The sequence below is a fragment of the Apteryx mantelli genome, chromosome 30, assembly GCF_036417845.1.
Source record: "Apteryx mantelli isolate bAptMan1 chromosome 30, bAptMan1.hap1, whole genome shotgun sequence".
Classification (NCBI taxonomy): domain Eukaryota; kingdom Metazoa; phylum Chordata; class Aves; order Apterygiformes; family Apterygidae; genus Apteryx; species Apteryx mantelli.
Window position 1 is genome coordinate 2,242,455 of NC_090007.1, and position 20,716 is coordinate 2,263,170.

Genomic DNA, 20,716 nt, shown 5'->3' on the forward strand with positions numbered 1-20,716 from the left:
AGCGGCATGTAGGCACAGAAGGAACATCCAGCAAGCCAACGACAGACTTCCACTGAGCCCAAGAAGGCCTGATCCATGACACTGTTCAGAAAATAGGAAGCACTCTACAATTTGCAACTGGATAATTGGGAACCAGCTGAGAAAACTCAAGTGTGTAGTACAGGTACATGGTTAATGTCCATTTATATCTCCTGAAAGGCCGGAGCCAGACAATGACTTACTGCAAAACAAAAGCGTTGCTGAAGTACCACACTGAGGAGCTAAGGGACAGGCAGCAGTGGGGAATACGAAGGCAGAGCACTGCCTGCCATGAGGGCAAGCTCAGGAACGTTGTCTCCTCGAGCAGGAAGCGCATACCAGGAATTCTTCCCCGCTGCTTCAGGAGCCTGTCCATCATCAATCTAAGGAGCTGATGGTGCAAGAGGCAGTGAACCCTGACGTAGGACCTGCCTGCTATATTCAGTGAGAGCTTTTTGTTTTCAGACTAAACTCCGCTCCCCCAAGGCATGTGCCTTCACGTGCCTCCAAGAAAGGCAACAAGGGCAACGGCTGCTCCGAACTTGTGACTCTGAGCAGGCAGGAAATTCCAGCCATTCTCCTGCACCAGATCCACAGCTGCATTTTTCTGATTGAAGCCTGGGGAGCCCTTCACAGACACCGTAAAAAAGGGTGGGTTCTCCATCACCTTTGCTTAAGGTCAGCTTTGATTTGCAAGCCGGGAAAGTGTGGAGGGCTCACAGCCTGCCAGGTGGATGCTGTCCAAAAATCCCACTTCATTTACTAACGGTTTGGAGGACTTGAGGAGTAGGGGAGGAAAAAAGAGGGAGGGCATAGACTCCCAGATAGACAAAGCTGCTGTAAGAAAGAAAGCAAATGTGATAAGATCTACTAGGAGCCAGTCGACCAAAGCGATCTCCTACTGGCTCTCTGAGCCTGCAGCCAAGAAATCCAAGTGGGATGCACTACCCCGATCCACACTGCTTCCTAGCTGATGAACGTTGTAAGCTTGGATTTCTTGCTCCAGAGCGTTCTGGTTGCAAAACGCCCTTGTCAGCAAATAGCTATTTCAACAGTATGACATCATTCTGGAAACAACACCTTGTAGGAAAAGCTTATCACCTTATAAAGCAAATAAAAAAGAGAGTGATTTCAACACACGCACAATAGAAGAATTAGGGATTGGCTCAGAGGAGAGCCAATGCCCTCTCTGGGGAGCACGCACCACGGCTCATGTTTGAGGAAGGTCTCGGATCTCCACGGTCCCAGCTCTGCATTTGCTCATACACTCGTACAGCCTGACTTTGTTCCAGGCTGTCTGCAGCCCATCACATGCTGGACATCAGCTAGGTAATAAAAGTGAGTGAACAATTCAGATGTTCTGTCTCTGAAGAAAAAGCTCACAAGCTAAATGGGCTGGTCACACCAGCCCAGGAAGTTTGAATAGATGTTCCCCATCGGAGCTAGCAGATCAAAGATCAAGAGGAAGCACCCAGGCACAAAACAAGTCTGTAGCAGAGACTGAAAAAGAACCTTTAAGCTTTCTTTTCTGATCCCCCTCTAGTCACAAACCACCTTTAGCTCTCCAGGTTGGGGGCACAGCAAAGTCCTCACACACGGCTTTTGGGCTAGTGCTCACTTAGAGCTATCTCATGCTCCCTGCATGGTGCAAACAGGACCGTAGGAAGGCTGCCTGGCTCTGGGATTTACCTCTGCAGGGGCAGCTTCTGCAATAGTGAAGCAGTAATGAAGAAGGTGTCCAGCCTACTCTGCCTGTGGATCACAAAGCAGCTGGCAAGGGGTAAAGGCTGAAATCAAACGTGTTTAGTGCAGTCTCCGCTCACTGTTTCTGATGATGTTGCTTCACCAGATGATGCCTTGCTTTCCCCTCACCTTGGTAGCGTTAGAGGTGGCAAAAGACAGGACTGCAGTAACTCATGCAAGGCACAATAGCGTCACGCTGGAGCTCTCGAGGAAGGTCTAATTGTTGTACCCATGCAAGTCGGTTCCAGTCTATTTACTCGGGTCTACACACAGCAAATCAAACCTTCAGACAGCCTCCCCCAGACCTGCACTAAGGTGAAAGCTGTGCGCAGTCCGGCCCGGAGGACCCGGGACCGGCATCGGCTGTATGGCAGCACCATCTGGTGGTACCGGCACCACGCTGGCTCTCCCCACTCCCAGTCAGCACCAGTGGCAGCAGGAAAGGGGAAGCAGCCTGGAAGCGACCTTCTGCCTGTCCTCAGCCCAAGAGGGGTGACAGCACGCCCCGAGAAGAAGAGCGAGAGTGATGGCCCGCCTACAGCCGAGGCGATACAGCAAGAAGAGGCAAGCCACGGCTTGCCTCGACTCACGAGGACGTTCTCGGGGAAGATCGTGAGAACACCCGGGTTCAGGACCCGCTCTCAAGGAAAACAGCACGTGATGGTGGTTGCAGCCTGGTGCAAGTTTCCAAACATGTTGCTAATCCTCCCATGATCGTTGAGGCGGGGTTTCCTCCAGAGAAGGAGCGTGACATAAGAAATCTGACTGGGAAACTCATTACCGTCATTTCTCAATCGCTTTAGGAAGCTTGCAATGAATCTTTGGCCTGAAGATCAAGCCATCTTTACAATCGCTACAGCCTCTGCTGCTTTCTGTTGCGTTACGTAGCGGAACCCACAAGTCTTCGTGCCTGACCCCCTCGAGTCCCAGCTCTCAAGCTCTGCAGGGAGACCTGCTGCTGCCGTTTCAGCCAGCACAAGAACAGTGAAGGCTAGACAGAGCAGAAACATTTTATTACTAGAACTGACAGATCTGGAAAAGAGAGAAGAGATTTAGGGTTCACTGGGCAACACAGATTTTGTATTACACGGCTATGAAATTCAGGCTAAAAAGAAAACTGAAGAAGTCAACCAGACGAGCTGCAAGTGTCAGCACCTCACACATTTGTCGCATTGGTACGCCACAAAGTTTTATCAGACTTCAATGCTTTTCACAGCAAAGTAACTACCTTTCCCACCCTGCAGCACACTAGTATCTGTGAGCAAGTTTTGGGAAGCTCTTTGAACCCTAACAGAGTATTTGATTAACCTTTTTGTCTTCTAAATAGATGGCTGCAAAGTGACATGCTGGACAGGAAGTCTAATATTACATTCAGCCGCGCTCTTTACCGCTGTGCAGAACATTTATACTCCAGGCGCTGTGGATCCGAGAGGCTTACAGGAAGACAGAACTAACGAGTATGCTGTGCAGGCTGGTCCATGCAGATACCTAATCCAAGAACAAAGCGGCAGGAGTTATTTTCTGTTTGTTTAAAAAAAATGCAGCTTGGGATACATAGAGGCAACTCCGAGCCCTGGAGGAAAGCAGCTCCAAACACAGCTCTCCAAGAGTCAGGGAAAGCTTGTGTCAAGTCTTTGCCTCATGAATAATGGTAATAAAAAAAATGTGAGTAGAATTGACGTTTTTGGTGTGAAAACTGTATAAGTGGGTTTATTAGATCTTTTCACCACTATCTGCTGGAATTATTCAGCAAAATTTCCAAATACTCTTCTGAATAAAATGACATGAACATTCAGGATATGCAGCTGAAGTCTAATAGAATTGAGTCTAGATAGCATCTGTTCCCATTCAGAAAGAGCCACGCTGGATCAGACAGGAGATCTATGTAGCCTAGGACCTTGTCTCCAACAGTAGGAGGTATTTAGGGGTTGGTACAAGAACAGGATGAATATATTGTTATCTATTCCATCTATGATTGCTGATATGTAATTTAAAAACCCAGTGTTAGAAAATTACAACCCTACAAAGGGCATCTTGAAAAGTGAGTCCTTCAGAAGACTGTTAAAGAACACCACGAGTCAGAGTTAAACTCTTTTATTTACTTTGAAATATCAGTTTAAATTTTCAGTTACAAAGTCCAGTCTAGCAATAGCAAGCTGAAAGTATGTTAACGGTTCTTTATTACACAGCCCTTTCGTGACACACTAGATTGTTTGGTTTTACAAGGCACTGCAAGAACACACTGAGAAGAACAGAAGCCCCAACAGATTTATAATTGTAGCTCCAAGAGTCCTGATAAGCATGAGATTAGCAACACCTGAGATACCCAAACAGACAACTGTTTATTTCACCACAATTAACAAAAGGAGGACCCAAAAGGCTGAGCGATGCTGTAACATGCACAACCGAGTCTGAACAAAACACAAAACCTTAAAGAACAGACAGAATAACCGTAAAGAATTTGGCCAATCTAACCAACAATGACAAGTAAGTAGCAAATATTCCGCTTTTCTTTTGTCAGGTCTGAACGTGTTTCACAAAACCTCAAGAACCCAATTCAGTGCAGTTTCTAAAGAGCCTACTGGATAAAGGGGACACTGAGTAATTTCAGTAGTTTCTCCCCGTGATAAAAGCCCAGTCTTTCCACCCACCTTAGGTGCAAATGGCTCATCTGTCCCCATCACCGCCACTCTGCTTTCCAAAAGTGAGCCCAGCACAGGACAAGGCACTCCCTGTTCAATCGAAGTAAACATTTGCAATTCAAGAAGCTGGTGCAATATAAAACCTGAACGTGTATTTAAGTAGCACAGACTTATTTAAGGGCAGTGTATAGTCTCATTTCCTATATCTAATTCCTATTTATTGGGAGGCATTTTGTTCTCTATTTTGTCTTAAAATAGACTGAGCAGAGGCAGGTCTCAGGTTTCAGTTAATAAGGTGAAGAATTAACAATATTCTCAGCTTTGTTTCTACTTTGCAGGTTTGGCAAAACTGTCACTTTAGTCACATAAGACACTAATCAGACAGGAATACAAGTTTTTAAGAAAAAGTGCATTTTATACTGCAAAACATTAGGGTTTCCGGTGCAAAAATAACAAATCCATCTACATTAGTTGAGATGCGTACTTATGATATCAACTAGTGATATCTTATCCATGCCAACAAATAAAGTTTTAAAACAAGTCTTTGCAGCTCTGAAATTTCATTAAAATATTATTAGATAGCATATTAAAGTAAGTAAAGGAGACAATAGGAGTGAAGTTACTCTGTGAAAGTATGTTCTAAGCGTACAAATCAATTGCTAACAATTTTAATATCTGCACTGCAGGATGAATTCTGAAAATCGTAATTAAAAAAATACACAGTTGTACTTTCTACATTTAAACATTGGTTTCCAGTCAGTTTTCAAACACTATCACTCACTCTTGAAGTAGCTTAGTGTCTGAGCATAAATTGCATGGTTAGAGAGTTAGAAACACTATAAGTTAAAAAGATGCACAAGTCACAACTAGTTAAACCATGATATAACATGGTCAAATTGTAACAGCTGATTTAGTCTAGTGCTAGCTCGTGTTAGTTGGGAATTACCAATTCAACTCATTTACATATTTATCCCATTTTTGGTTTTAGGAAGCTCTTCCTACTGCAATTCCTTTTATACATTTCATAAGAAAGCCTGCATGCAAGGTCAATGAATTACACACTCAATTGAATGAAGATTATTCAAGTATTAAAAGAAACTTCAGTAGACTGTAAGTTTTTAAAAACCTTTCATTAACAAATATAACAACACTGGGAGTCTGTGCTGTCCATTTGCAAGTCTGCAGGCCTGGAAGCTCTTGGGTTCTTATTCCAGGCATGCCACTGAGTGACAGTAGCCTGGAATAACACCTTTTGCCAGCTGACTGAGGCACTAAAAGGTTAAATATTGCCTGCACAACTGGCAGAACAATAAGAGAGACACGCTGAAGTTTGAATGCTACATCTAAGTGAGACTGTCTACGTAAGTAAATACAAATAAATAGCACGGTTTCCTACCTGACTTACCACAGTACTTGCAGTACAAATCCTAAGGAGATAAAGATAAGGTGACATATTAGATCAGAGCGCTGGTTCAGCAAGTCAATTCTGCTGCTGTGGGCAGCAGCCCTACCCAGTGCTTCAGCACAATAGTGACAATCCGCAATGCTTTAAAAGGCGACGCTGCGTGCAGACAAACGCCTTCCCCATTTCTGCAAGGAGTCACCAGTGAACCCCACAGCTGAGATACGGGAAGCAGCAATTCTTTCACATTTTCTCTAGACACCTTGCCTCTGCATTTCCCTCGCCATCAGGGTGAAAGCAGAACAACTGGTCAGTTTTCAAGTCCTAAACTTTTGAACATCCTCAGTCAGTTCCCTCCTTGAAAAACCCTTTAAGCTAAACAGTTCTTGGCTGCAGCCTCATGTCACAACCACACTCAATACCTCTAACCATCTTCATGACCTTTTCATCCTTTCCCGCTACTACCATGTTTAAGAGGAAGCAATCAGATTGGGAAATACTCCAAATAAGCATGAACTATTCCACACGATCTTACAGATCTTGACACCCTTTCCAAAAGCTGTCAAAAAGCAGATAGTTTCTGTACAATGGTCAGTCATAGCCCCACTAGTCTTAAGGTAAAGAAGCTTTCAAGCTCACAGGATTTTTTCTATCTTTTTGCTGTGTTTCATAAAGTAGATTACCATGTCTTAACTCAAAGGAAGTATCTCCTGACATCATAGTCAACAGTTTATGAAGGAGTTTATGAGCATCTGGAGTTCCTCAAAATCCTCTGCAGCATTTAATAACTGAAACAATTAAATTGTCATCACCAAACTTCACCCACCCATTAGCCAATCCCTGCTCCAAGCTGTTGGCAAGTATGTAAAATGACATCAGACCCGATACAGTGGAGCCTCCCTAATTCTCTCTTCCACGCAAAATATTCTCACACCCATTTCTCAGGGAAGTGTATTATCAGACCCAAGTTTGCAGTCACAGGATTCTACAGCATTATCAGTGTTTGCACTTTATAAATTGCAGGCACAGCAATAAACACTAAACCTGAACTTCCTACACTTACTCACTAGTACGAAAATTTTTGTAGTTGGCAACAGGTCTCCCATTCAGTGCAAATTAGCAAATTCTATTTATTGACGATCTGGAAGAGAAAGCAGATAGCAAGCATTACACAAAACATCAGCTCTTTGAAGCTCTGCATCATTTTTATGTCATATTTCCAATGAAAATATGCAGCAATAGGAAAGACATTATGAATTAATGAATTTAACAAAAAAACTTTTAAAAAACAAAAGTATTTAATTTAGGTTGAGATTAAATAAAATTAGTTTAATGCCATTTTTAAAAGTTTCACTATACAAAATTTCTCTACCACCAAGACACCCTTTACAAATACAAACTCTGATGACTAATGATGACTAATTCTCAGATTATAAAATAAATAACGTTGTCTAACAAACTGATCACATGGAAGCGTCACAAAAACAGATTATGAGGAAATGCACAGTTTAAAATGATGCTCAAAGCAACATATTTCTGAAAATGAGAATTTTAACACTGGCATGTAGAAGGTCAACTACTGCAGTTCTGAGACAAACAGAAGTCACTGAAATCAACTCATATTTTTCCTTTGAATGGGAGACAGGAGCAAAGATCTTCTGGAAAGAACAGCTATAGGTGCTGAATAGGAAAAATTCCACAGGCTGAATAAATTAATTTGGAAAGCGGTTCTCCCCACGCAGATGCCGCTTTCTACCTTCCCTGCTGACAAATTTGGTGATTTTCTTCCTCAGGCACACCCCGTACCATCCCTTAGTGCCTCAAGTGAATTCCACCGAGTCCGGTGCAGCATCCACGCTAGGGAGCTCTCCAAGGCTGACCGCTTATACTCAAAGGAAGCATAAAACATTCCACAGATAAACACCCATAAATACAGCGCACCTCATTTAGAACTAGAGACATTTACCAGTAATGGAGCACAAGACAGCGATCTGCCTCAAACTTTCTCTCCTCGACGTGGGGGTGACCAGCAGCCAGGGAGCACACGGCAGAAGGCACTTGCCCGAAGAGGGCAGTACGGCTTCTGCAGACGACCCCAACGCTCAAGCCGCCAGGTGAACCTTGCCGTGACTCTCGGAGCGCAGCGTCCGTGCGCTTTGCTCTGCTAGCGCAACCAGCCCTTCCTACCGCCAGCCTTACAGCACCTCGATTCTGTGGTCGCTTTCTCACCTCACTAAGCTGTTGATGTTCCACTCCCGTTTTACTCACAACTAGAAATATCACACGTAAATTAAATAGCGTTACTGAAAATTACTTAAATCAATTGCTGAACTTAGCAGAATACGTGAATTATTTCTTTTTAAAAAGTTTAGCAGCTAAGATACACTGATGATGAAAACTTCTTACCAGATAAAGGAATAAACCTACAAGAAGATAAATACCTTAACTATTTGCAAAAATGTGTCAAATCACCAATATTTAAACAAAACATTAAATATAATAAATTACTAATCAGAAAGTCTGCCTGCCTGCTGACAATCTGACAAGTGCTACTTTGTATTTGAATGCAAAAGAGAATATTTACTTTGAAGGCAAATTCTTTTGATAGAAAGTACAGTAGTATTTTGCTTGGTAAGCCAGAAGTATATCCAAACATCTTCACACACAGTTTCCCTTAGCAAAGTTATCACAACTGCAGAAGTCTGCATCCTCTCTCAAGAGTTACAAGGAGAAGTGATATTTTCTTCTTCACTAAGCTTCTACTGGAAAACAGCAAGTTAATAGCAGCTCTCACTGAGAGATACTGTAGCAGAATCATCCATAATTAGAAAAATTAAAATAATGATATTCTAAGAAGTTTCAAAATGTTGGGTTTTTTTAATATATATATATATATTTGTAAAAGTATTAGAATCAAAGCACAGACCTTCACATTTAAGTGACTCCTTAATGAGACATCCTGGTCTTCAATTACCAATTTTATTTCTGTTCCCACTATGGCATCCTCTTTCTTTCACTGGAGTCTTGTAATTTGGAACCAAACGATACTCCTAGCGTAAATAACTTTTAAAGTCCTGCTCAGAACCTGTATATACGTTTTCCCAAATGAATTACTTGGAAAGTCCACACAAGAAGCAGCGCTTCCCACCCTCCCATTGTGGGGGGGGCACTAATAAACAGCCTGGACTACTCATTCTAGGCAAAACTCCTAGTTTTCAAAAACTGTCTCTGGTTTACAGACAGTGGGAATAGGTTTAAGATTTTAGAGTATTTGATTTGGCAGAATATCTTTGAATCCCCATGTTAGCATATTTATGCCTATAATAAATCAAGGTGGCAACTTAGAATTTAAGTTAAACATTACTCTTCGTCTAACCTCTAACGAGAATGAAAATTTATAACTAAGGAAGTTATAAATTACTCAACCTTCACCTTAAAAATAACAGCTAGCACCATGTGTCTAGGATAAAGATCTCCTGCAGAGAAAGTGGCCTTTAGCAAAGCTATTTAACCGCTAATGATTTGCTTTATACACATATGAAACAATGTGTTTTGTACAGGAGGTATATGGTTGATTTGAGTGAGGAAGGTGGCATCAAGAGCATAATAAAAAAGACATCTGGAAGTATTTGGCGCAAGTTAGGTTCATACTGTGTACAAAAAGCTATCTCCTGCTTCACAACAAAAGGAACCCAAAACACATCCCTCCTATTTGCAGCTACCAGTTAACCAGTACATCACAGAGAGCCCTACTAATATTCGGAGATTGAGGGGGGTGTGTGTGTGAGAATTCAGTGCCTAAAATATTTTTCAATTTTAGCAAAGCAATTTAGAAGACTCCCTGTCTCCAACAAGTACTGTTTTACAACGGATAAACCCACACCGTTCCAACTATTTTCAGTTATACTTTTACATTATGACCTATAATTTGGGCCAAAGAGGAAAATCAAAACAAAATGAAAGCAAACCTTTCAACTTAAGAGCTAGTCATTAGAAGATGGTTTTATCAATTCCCCGCACCTGAATGCCAAGTCCTGATGTGAAACTTTCCATCTGTGCTGTATTAGACTGGTCAGTAGCTGTCACTTGACTGACAGATAAGCTCTGGATAAAGCACAGCACACATACTTCAGCCACTTCAGGAATGAGTAGTTGCAGGTGTTTAAAAGAAGAGATTTTGAATCCTTTGTTGCCTAGGCTGAAATGCACATATTTGACAAAAAATGTCAATTTCTAGAAGTGGAATTTTCATTTTTGAAGTCTCCAATTCTTGTTCTGTACGTTTCAGACAGACTGTCTTCCCCAGTACTTCCGTAGCAGGGAAAATTTTGGAAGTGCAATACTAAGACAGCTTGTGCCCAGTTTCAGTGTTCATGCTGACAATTGATTTTTTCTTCAGAATGCTCCAAAACATCAAGCATTTCTTCTATTATAGCCTGTAGTGCCCGACCCAGCTGTTCTGCAGTATATGGTTTTCCCAGTGGAGGCACATGAACAAAAGCAGACCTCCCACGGCTCTGGTACAAGGAAGTATAGTAAGTGAAGTCACAAAGGTATCTGAAATATAAAAATAAAACTTATTTAGCAACACGTGACAAATACAGTGTGCAAACTGCCTGACAGGATGAACTGTATTCTTATCATTCAGCATTGCATCAACATCCTGCAATAAAATGTGGAATACAAGCCAGGTATCGTGAGTTTGTGAAATTGCTTTAATCTAATCTAGGACTACGAAACATAAGAATCTCTCCTTTCCCTCATGACTGTATGACCGCAGAAGAACGGGTGGAATTGCTGGCCTCATTGGAAGCGAAAAGCGTATGAATCGCATAGGCCTCAGTGAGTTGAGCATGAAAAGAACATGCTCTGCAGCATGAGCCTATTTTCCCCATTGATCACTATCATCCCATACCTGCCCGCATCCTTAGATATAGTGACAGTGACATCCAGCTCCAGTGCTGAGACTCTCTTGCAAACTGTGTCCATGTCAATAACTGAATCGATGCATTCTGGGCCACCTTCTACGCAACACTGAGAGCCTGGGCAGAAGCGGCAGTTGTCTAAGCCTTTATAACCTACGTTATGGCCACACTTCTCCAGAGTTACAGTTGTCGCCATACCCGAAACACCTACATGAACCACCAGCTACAAGAGAAAAGAAACAAGTTAGATGAACCAAAATAAAAATGGTGGAGAATCAACAGCCCACTATTCCCAGTAAAATACTGATGCAGTTGTTGCATGAATTCTTACATGAATGCCACAGTAACAAGTCATTTTATCAATGAACTCGTGTGTTCAGTACAGAACAATCCTGCTGATTTCGCTCCCTCCCCAGGCTAAGTTTTAATTTACTTATGGCAAGATGAATGTTGGCACAATCACAACAAAGCCCACTGGTGGAACAGCCACAGTGGCACAGATTAACTAGCTGTGAGCTGCCTAGACAACCCTTTACAGCAGCCTCTTCACAGCAGTTGCTGCCATTAATGGGAGACCTCTATTTTGAGCTATAAAATTCTACAAATTCAAATGTTCTCACAACAAAAGAAGAAAACATCTAGTGAGGGACTACAATTCTAAACATAAATGAAAAATGTGACTTCACATTATGCTCATTACTGTAAGAATGCCAGATTTCAATCATTTGTTTTGTCTTTTCTCCTCCTCACTCTACTCACTCACTTGTGGACTGTGCTTTTTCCATAATGCAGGAATTAGTCTTTGCACGGTCTGATATTCAACTGGGATTTCATACACATGCAGATCCACATCATCTCGCAGTCCTAGCTTCTCCAGTTCCTAAGAACATAAGGAAATAAAACTCCAGATGATCAGACAAACTCAGCAGAGGATATACTTCTGAAAGGTTTAAGGGCAGAGTGAGGCTGCTGTGGGGGACTAGTACAAGCTTACATTGCAGGTTAACTAAATGATATATAGAGAAAGTAGAATTGGGAGAATTACATTCATAGTCTAGTTTGTTATCTCTCAGGATTGCTGGATTGAAGAGCAAGTTTTCATGTTTGTTTCCACATAAATAACAACTCTCACCTCTAGTTAACAGTACTACGAGGCAGATTGTCTGTGATTCTCTACAAATATTAACAAACATTCCTCATAAGAAAAACAGAAGCAACATTGGCACACCCTCTGCAACATATTTGTTTTTACTTTTATTTTGGCAAAATCAGAGATACAAAACAGCCTATTTCCAAAATAGAAAAGGGGCTTCCTTTGCTAGCCTTACCTATACCATCTAACATATTGTACTTAACTTTGCAACATTAACTTTTACCATTTCAGTGATTCAACTCATGCAGTGAACTACTTCTTCTTCTGTAATGTTGACTAAAGTTATGCCCTGAAACTATCCCACCTATCTGGGCAACAAACTTAGGCAATTTCCTTTAAACCCTGTAAAACATAAAGTATCAGTTAAATACCTTGCAAAGACTTCCTTAGAACAAGGAAAGAGGGAGGGAAAAAGAAAGATCTTTTTTTCCAAAATACCTGACAGGAAAGAATACTGTTTCCTTCCAACATGCGCTGAAAGTTCTCTCTAAATACAGCATATGGTCTTGAACATCTTCCAGCTTGAACGGTGACATAACTATATTTTATAGGAAAGGGTAAAACCGTAGATTGCTCACTGCTTAGTTACAGAATGCAATACTAGTGGTAAATCTGCCTTAGGGTGCGTTGTCAAACAAACTAATTTGACCATTTTTCTTTTCTCCTTTGCTCTTTTTTGGTCCTCATTTTGATATACTCCAGTCTCACCAACAAAGTTTCAGTTAGATGCTTGCTCATTTGGCACTTCAGACTTTAACAGTCTAGCCCAGAATAGGACTTCATCAGAAGGGAAACTTTCCAGACCTATCAAACCCAAACTTTCAAAAACTGTAGGAAAGGATATACCCACATGGTCTGAAGCCTCTGAAAAAAATTCTTAAACTAAATCATCAGCTGAGCTCCAAACCTATGTTGTTTGTTTAGGAACCTTGTGCAAGTCTACACTGGGAGGCGCTTTTCAAGTGGCGTGAGTGATTTCGGCTATCATGCTTAATGAGTTCCAATGGCATCTACCTTACATCAAGTTTTTCTCTAATCAGAACAGCAATTCTGACACTTTGAAAAACTTTACAGCTGCTTTTCAAGGCTGATAAATGACTGTAAATGGCATTAAAGCCAACAACCTTAGTTAGAATCCTCCTATACCTTTGCCCCTTCTGGAAAGAAGCAGCAACTACATTCTCCTCTTTGAAGACGGAAGTAAGTCTGCTCTTGCATCTCTATTGCTAAGCCGGTATTTTAGTTAGAAATACCAGCTCTAGCTTTTCACAAGTTGATACACAGCACAAGCTTCTCTTCCTGTGCTTTTCTCCTCTGAGATACATGTCAGTTGAAAAATGCAATTCTACTCGTGCCAGAAGCTCAGAATGATTACTTGCATTAACAGCAAAGGAGCTGCAGGCACAGCAAGAAAATAACCTGAAACTCACACATCCAGAAACCACTACAATTGTTTTCCTGGGTCTGAAATAAAACCAGCAAAGTTAAAAGCCACTGAACTATCAAAGGACATTTTAAAATATTCTTGAATTATTAAATTAGCTCCATTCCAGGTTCTGATTCTGTGATCAGAGCCAAGAGCTCCACTTTTATGCAACTCTTGCGCTTTATTTTCCTGTGAACAGAGATTATACTTGCAACTTCAGGTTAAGAAGTGCAGATTAGCTATTTTCAGTGAAGCTTACTCTGTTTCAAATCTTATTTTTAACTAGGTTTAAAATTCTTTTAAACTAAAGACAGTTTAAAGTTCAGGAGAGGAGAAGAGAAGATTCAAGTTTTCTGGACTCTTCCATTACAATCATACTTCCTCTATATTCTAATCTAACTGTGGGCATTATTTTAGTACTGTTTTTTTCTTTTTTGTGTAGTTATCAGCATGAGTCGTTTCTTTACTAGAGTTCTGAGAGAAAAAAACAACTTCAAACTGTATGGACACACAGAGACAGGTCTATGTAATCTGTAACAAGATTTAAGATAACTAAAACACGCAGAAAAGACAAGAGAAAGACTTTCACGGACCAGCAGATATGAGCAACAACAATGATAAATCACTTGCTCTGGCTCTGAGGGCAAGTCTGATATTAAAGGCTTGCTGTATTGATTAGTGTCTGGCACACACAGACATTCATTACTAGAGATGGATGCTAAGTGATGTTTCATCACATCTTCTTTACACAAACCCGCCTTCAAAATGCTAGCTAGTTTATGTGCTGCATTAGTAAAATAAGTAGTTTACAAATTAGAGTATTTAAATACTAGTTAGTCTTTTCAGAAAAAATCCAGAATGTTAATGGGTAGGAATTCATCATTGCTTCTCTAAAGAGCGCGAAACAGCTGCTGAAGAGGAATTTGATAGTTAAAAGTTTTACCAACTGCACGCTCGCCACAGTAAGCCAGAAACCTCAGGCCTTAACTCTGAGCCAGACCATTTCAATGACAACTATGTTCTCCAAATGCAGACGCACTAAATGTAGTTTTACAAATTCACAGCTTTCTTTTAACCAAACACAGTGAACATGCACTTCCATTCAATAATAAAGATGTACTCTGGCCCCCAGACAACTTATTATCTACAGCCTTGTATACCTGACAAATATAGAAAAACGAACGTGTTTGACCGATTCCCTGACCCCTCAACAATGGGCTTCTTTGTGAGCCTTTAATATCCTTATCAGGTCTGTCTAGACACCCTGACAGCAATTGTCCTTAGTAATGTCAAAACGCACTCTGACCTCTCCCCTCGTCCTCCAGCTCAGCCAGAAACACTTCGATGGGATGAACGCAGGAGCCAATTAGCTTCACACTCCACAGGGCACACCTGTGTCTGCACTGACCTGCGCGGCTCAGCCCGGAGCGCTGCCTCCGGCGCGCCAGGCAGCCCAGAAAACGTACGAATCAGAACGCCAGTTTTAATAACTTCTTTAAAGAAAGGTCTCTTCCCAAGAAAAAACCGCAACTGAAAAACATCCTCAAGCGCAATATTACGAAATCTAAAATACAGGACAGAAACCCCACATTTTATAATACACAGAATAATATTTTTATTGTAGGCCTCAAAAAAGAAAAGGAAAGAAAATGGAAACAAGTTTTTCTTCCCTCTGAATTTACAGGCTATATCTCTCCCGTGCATAAAAATCTCCAAACATTTAATCTTAGCATTATTAGAATGCTACAGCAACAGTATTACCTAAATTACATATTACATAAATATTACAGTATTTAAGATACTCTACATGTCAACCACATGTAAAAAAAAAATCACTTTTCAAAAAACAAGTAACTGTACTAGAAATTCACTGCAGTCAGAGGAAAAAGACACATCATATTTGTGGTTGATTTAGGAAGCCATATAACACCAAAAAAAGGACCAGAAAGAAAAGCAGAGAATTTTAACCTCAGGATGCAGGATAATATAAGATGTAATAAACCAGAACTAGCTTAGCCCTAAAGCTAGGAAGGATTTACAAAGATTGTTTAATTGATTTTTCTTCTATTAAAATGCAGATCACACTGTCTGGGATTCAGAAACTCAGACACGCCTTTGTGTCCACTCAGCTCCATGAAGTCCCCTGTCTGAAACTTGCACAATGCCCAACTTGCATGTGCTCAAAGACATGCTGTTCCTTTTTGTCTGGGCCTCTCAAGGCTGAGACAGAGTAAGGAAAGGCAAATCCTCCACACTGCCTGAAAGTTTATGTTTTCAGCTAGATTCTAACATAAGCTATTAAACAGGACTCAGAGGAAGACCAGATCTAACACAGCAAGGCACGCAACACCAGTTGTAGTTTTATATTTTCAAAACACCCCCAAGCCCATAAGATGAATTTAAAATTCACATGATTGCTTCATCTATCAGCAACACAGCTGAGCAGGCATCAGTGCCTTGAGCTGCTGGGCTGAAGGAATGATATGCAATTTCTCTTTTTACAAATTATATATTAGGTTTGTTCTTGTAAGCAACATCAGGACACCCACTACTCTTTCTTTCCCAGAAGCACAACACTCTTTCTCGTATCTTCTCTAGAAAGAAAGTAGCTTGTTTACAGTAACTGACCTGACATGAGTAAGAACAAACCAAATCAATTAGCCTCACTACTAAATTTTAACAGCATAGGCAATTTTTTTTTCATATCCACAGCTTGCATTTTTCCCCAAACTTAGGCTGAGCAAATCTTAACTAAAATATATTCAGCTCCAAAAGGCTCATGGAGCCAAAGGTTTAGTCTTTTTGTACCAGCCAGCACATTAGACATCTGGACATTAGTTGACTGTAATTGATTATAGTTGTGATTTAATTTAAAAGCATTCTGAAGAAGATATTAATCTCAGAGCTCTGAAGGGAAGAGAGATGTGTTGGGGAGAAAAATAGATTTAATTCCCTGGGTAACTGTACTAAAAGGTACCCTTGAATTCCCAGTAGTTTTGTCATAAACCACATCCAGAAGTGACAAATAAGGAAGAAGTGAGATAATGTGGCAGCACTGTCCCAAGTCAATGTTTTTATAGCACACTACAAAGCATCCTTAATTCCTTAGTTTAGCAGGGCATCTAGCTAGAGTTTGATTTCTTCTTCTTGTCTCATCTGTGAATATATCCCAATAAGGTATATCACACAGATGAATGCGGTCATGCAGATATGCAGCTACAAGCAGCATAAACTTGATTTGTTCAAGTGCGCACGATCTGCTCAAGCAACGATGCTTCGCAAGCACTTCTCACAGTGCATCTCAAGCAAGGTCCAACTCCATGAGTTAGAGTCGGTCAAGCAACACTCACCTGCTGCCTTCTCAAACGAGAGACGAAGCTGGCTCCGGAGCAAGCTACTGCTCCATCACCCACATGCCTCCTGCTTCACCTGCCGCAGCCCACCACTGACAGCAGGTTGCCACAAAGGGGAGAGAAGGGAAAGGGGGCAGTGGTAGCTACTTGCTTTGGAGTCAGGGTCCTGAAATCAGACCCAAATCGGACTACTCTGCAGCGCGCTCGACTCCACAAGATTGCCACGTATAAGTCTCATTACCGAAGTCAGGCTTAAAGGTTAACCAACTTGCCCAGATTCAAGCCAGAGTTGAGAGAAAAACATAAAAAAATCTTATAAGTTTATTTGGTTTTGATTCTCTACAGAATATTAAGTCTGGAAGCATTCCAGCTCTCCCTCACATTTGACATCTTTCAAATCTAGGGAGTTAACCTATGAATTCTTTACTTGCCTTAGCTATATTAACTCAAATCTCATTAAATTCTACTAGTTAAAGGATTGTTTTCTAAGAAGTGAATAAATATTATCCATCTCTCCATCTAGATATCTGGAGTGAGCTGGTCTCGGGTGATAAACTGGGAAGACAAGTTATAATAGAGTTGCAAACTAAAATCCATAAGGGTACATTATCAGGAGGGGTCTCTGTTTTAACCTGCCAAAAATTAAGCTTTGTTACCTGAACTGCAATCCAACTGGCATTAACAGCATGTTCTCCAAATGGACCAAACCCTGAAACAGAAGTAAAAATTCACAGTGACAAAGTCATTCTTATAGGTTTGACTGTAAGTTGCAAAGTGGTTTGCACTTGCCTGTTTTATACATTCTAAAAGACAAGCCACTTCTTATAATTCGCAATTCTTATTTGTTTTCCAGCTAAGTACTAAATAAGAGACCTTCACAAAAATGTTTGAAGTATATACCTTTTATTGTGGAAGAAAACAGTAGCTTGCCTCAAAAGAAACTCTTTTTTCCCACTGGGGAACACTGGGGAAGCATATTTTTTTCCCTCCTGACCAGGTTAGAAAAACTTGTTATTAACAGGTAAGTTGACTGATGTCACAGAACGACAATCATTATTGGATTTTCCATTCCTGACTGGTACAGTCCACAACAGATGCTTCCACAAGCGTGGACAAGTCTATCTTGAAAATTTCTTCTCTACTTGGAAGGTCTTCATCAAGATCTGTATTAGGATTGGTTATGTTTTAAGAGGAAATAAACAGAACGTTGCTGACAACTCATCTATACTAAGCAGCAAAGGTATGATAGCCTTATAAAAATACTCGCCACGTCTGAATTTCCTAATGAATAACTTAGAGTTAACTAGTAATCCATAACATCTTTTCCTGAGCAAGCACACAAAGGTTAGGCAATTTATCTGGGTGCGATGTCAATATGCTTTAATTTAAAATGTCAGAGTTTCGCTATGAGCCTAATGCAATTAGAAGACATAAATTTCGTCTAACTTGTGAAAGGATTTGAGAAGGACTACAAATATTATATGACACATTAATGGAAACATTCTATTTGCTATCAACAGTAAGCTAAGTCTGAGGTTATATTGCACATAGACACATAAAGAATTTGCACAGCATGAGCTCAACAGGAACTCCATTTTGAAGGAACTCTTACAATTTAACCAATGCCAATATCTGCTCAAAATTAATCTTCTGAAGTTTTCCACAAGATCAGAACGTAGGTGTGTTTTTCTGTACGGGCAAACCTCCAGTATAATTAAGATAATCTACAACTGCAGCACAGACTAACAAGGCTAATAATCAAATGACTTTGCAGATGCTTCCACAAGTCAGTGATGTACTAAACAACTTTCTGGAAACAAATAGTCCCAACCCTCTACGCCTCATTCCTAAAGAAATTATAATTGTCTTATAAAAAGAAAAAACACAAAATGAGTATCTCTTTTTAACAATTTCAACTACAAAGGAAGAACACTGGAAGGCTGAAATTCTACAGGTGCCCAAACACGTAATGTAACCCTCCTATTCTGAAGCCAAATGTGAACTGGCACAAATACAACAGTGGGCTGTTGCTCTTCTGACTCATCTTCTATATAGATCCCTTGTGTTACGTCTTTTACAGAAGATAAGCAACTTTGTTGGGTAGCATCAAACTCAACTGAGCATGCCCAGGAGTTCTGCATCCACAATAGAGCCCTCCAAGGCTCATTAGCAGTAAACCAGCTGCAGAGATCTTTATGGGATTATCTCCTTAAACAGTTCTAAAAAAGAAATTGCACATAAATAATACTTATCCTCAGTGAGCACATATTCATAACTGAAAGGGAACACAACACCACTGCCAATTTTAAAAAGGAATTTAGCGTGACATCTCTGACAGATTAGCAAATAGTAAATATGGGTAGAGCTGACAAGATAGCTGCTAAATTTTAGAAACAGATTTCCTATGAAACCAGAAAAAAAAGGAGAGAGAAGAAATGCTGCAAGAAGCAGAGTATTTCCTGACAAAAGTTTTCTGTTTAGTCACTGCTAAGTGCAGCCACTTAGCAATATATACCAGTTTGGAAAAGCCAGAATTTGCCACCTGCTTCTTAGCTCCGTGCAACTGCTTTCTGTAAAGACACTTGCCTCCAATTAAAATCACTCCAGTGCATCAACAGCAACGAACCCCTCGCCACTTCCCCTGCCCCCGCGCTCGCTATTCAAACGGCCTCAACTTCAGCTGCGCAGGGAGCGCTGAATAGTTTCCTCGAGTTCCCCATTTGTCACAGAACTGCCTTCCCCACAAATCAAGCCGGCCTTCCTTTGTACCCTTGGGAAAAGCGTCTGACAGGCTCTCGCCTCCTATGTGAGGGCCTTTCATTCCCTCACTTATTCTTCCCCAAGGCACTTCTGCTGCGCTACCTATGTTATTTTGATAACAGTTTCGCCTTCAACACCTCAGCGGCCCAGGACGCGTCGGTCAGCCCGTAAATCCTCCTCTGCACTCTCATTTTTCTGCTCCTTGACAGAACCAGACCCCTTCCTTCCCCAGCGAGCAAGAGCTCCAGGAGGATTAGGGAGGGAAGAAGAGGGGGATCCCCCCCCGCCCCCCCCCCGAGCAGCTCCCACGTCCCCCCGAGCACCCACCGCCATCCCCACAACTCCCACTTATCACCCTGCACGTGGGACGGCCCCCCCCCAATCCGCCCCCTCCTCAGTCACCCCCCCAAGGGACAGCACCTCCTTCCCCCCCACACAGCTCCTTGCCACCCACCCCCCCAGCAGCCCTGCCCAAACACCCCCCTCACTCACTCCCCCCCCCACAGCACAGCTCCCCCCATCATTTGCCCCCCCCCACAGGGCAGGTCCTCTCAACTGCCCCCTCATTTACCCCCCCCAGAACAGCTCCCCCCATTCACCCTCTCATTTACCCCCCCAGGACAGCTCCCCTCATTTGCCCCCCCTCAGGGCAGTTCCCCCCAACTACCCCCCCATTTACCCCCCAAGACAGCTCCCCTCATTCACCCCCCCCACAGGGCAGTTCCCCCCAACTACCCCTCATTCACCCCCTCATTTATCCCCCTTCAGGACAGCTCCCCTCATTTGCCCCCCCACAGGGCAGTTCCCCTCATTTACCCCCCCAGGACAGCTCCCCTCATTTGCCCCCCCACAGGGCAGTTCTCCCCAACTACCCCTCCTTCACCCCCTCATTTACTCTCCCCCCCCAGAACAGCTCCCTCATTCACCCCCCTTCAGGACAGCTCCCCCCAACTACCCCCCCATTTACCCCCCCCAAGACAGCTCCCATCATTCACCCCCTCATTTACCCCCCCCTCAGGGCAGCTCCCCACAACCCCCCCCTCATTTACCCCCCTTCAGGGCAGCTCCCCTCACTCCCCCCTCATTTATCCCCCCCCCCGACAGGTTCCCCCATCCGCCCCCTCAGGGCAGCTCCCTCATTTACCCCTTCACTTACCCCCCCCCCAGGACGCCTCCCCTCAGCCCCCCCGGCCGGCCCGCCGCCCCCGTACCCGTCACCACCACCGCCCGCCGGGGCTTCTCCATGTCGCGCTCCGACCCTGCCCGCGGCCGCCCCGCACTGAGCGCCGGGCCC

General features: G+C 42.3%; 1 protein-coding gene across 1 annotated transcript; it reads right to left on the reverse strand.

Annotated features, from left to right (window-relative positions):
- Positions 1 to 9,734: 9,734 nt before the first annotated feature.
- On the reverse strand, positions 9,735 to 20,688 carry PGPEP1 (pyroglutamyl-peptidase I). Its single transcript, XM_067312717.1, has 5 exons — positions 20,634 to 20,688; positions 17,319 to 17,371; positions 11,494 to 11,610; positions 10,721 to 10,953; positions 9,735 to 10,362 (listed from the first exon to the last, which is right to left on the reverse strand). Exons 1-5 carry the CDS (start codon positions 20,665 to 20,667, stop codon positions 10,170 to 10,172), a joined length of 630 nt encoding a protein of 209 aa, XP_067168818.1. The 5' UTR covers positions 20,668 to 20,688; the 3' UTR covers positions 9,735 to 10,169.
- Positions 20,689 to 20,716: the final 28 nt, after the last annotated feature.

Coding starts and splice junctions, on each gene's coding strand:
- PGPEP1 (XM_067312717.1), bottom strand. CDS start 20,667: ATGGAGAAGCCCCGGCGGGCGGTGGTGGTGACGG. Junction 17,372..20,633: donor GCGGGCGGTGGTGGTGACGG/GTACGGGGGCGG, acceptor CTTCTGTTTCAG/GGTTTGGTCCATTTGGAGAA. Junction 10,954..11,493: donor GGAAAAAGCACAGTCCACAA/GTGAGTGAGTAG, acceptor TTTCTCTTGTAG/CTGGTGGTTCATGTAGGTGT.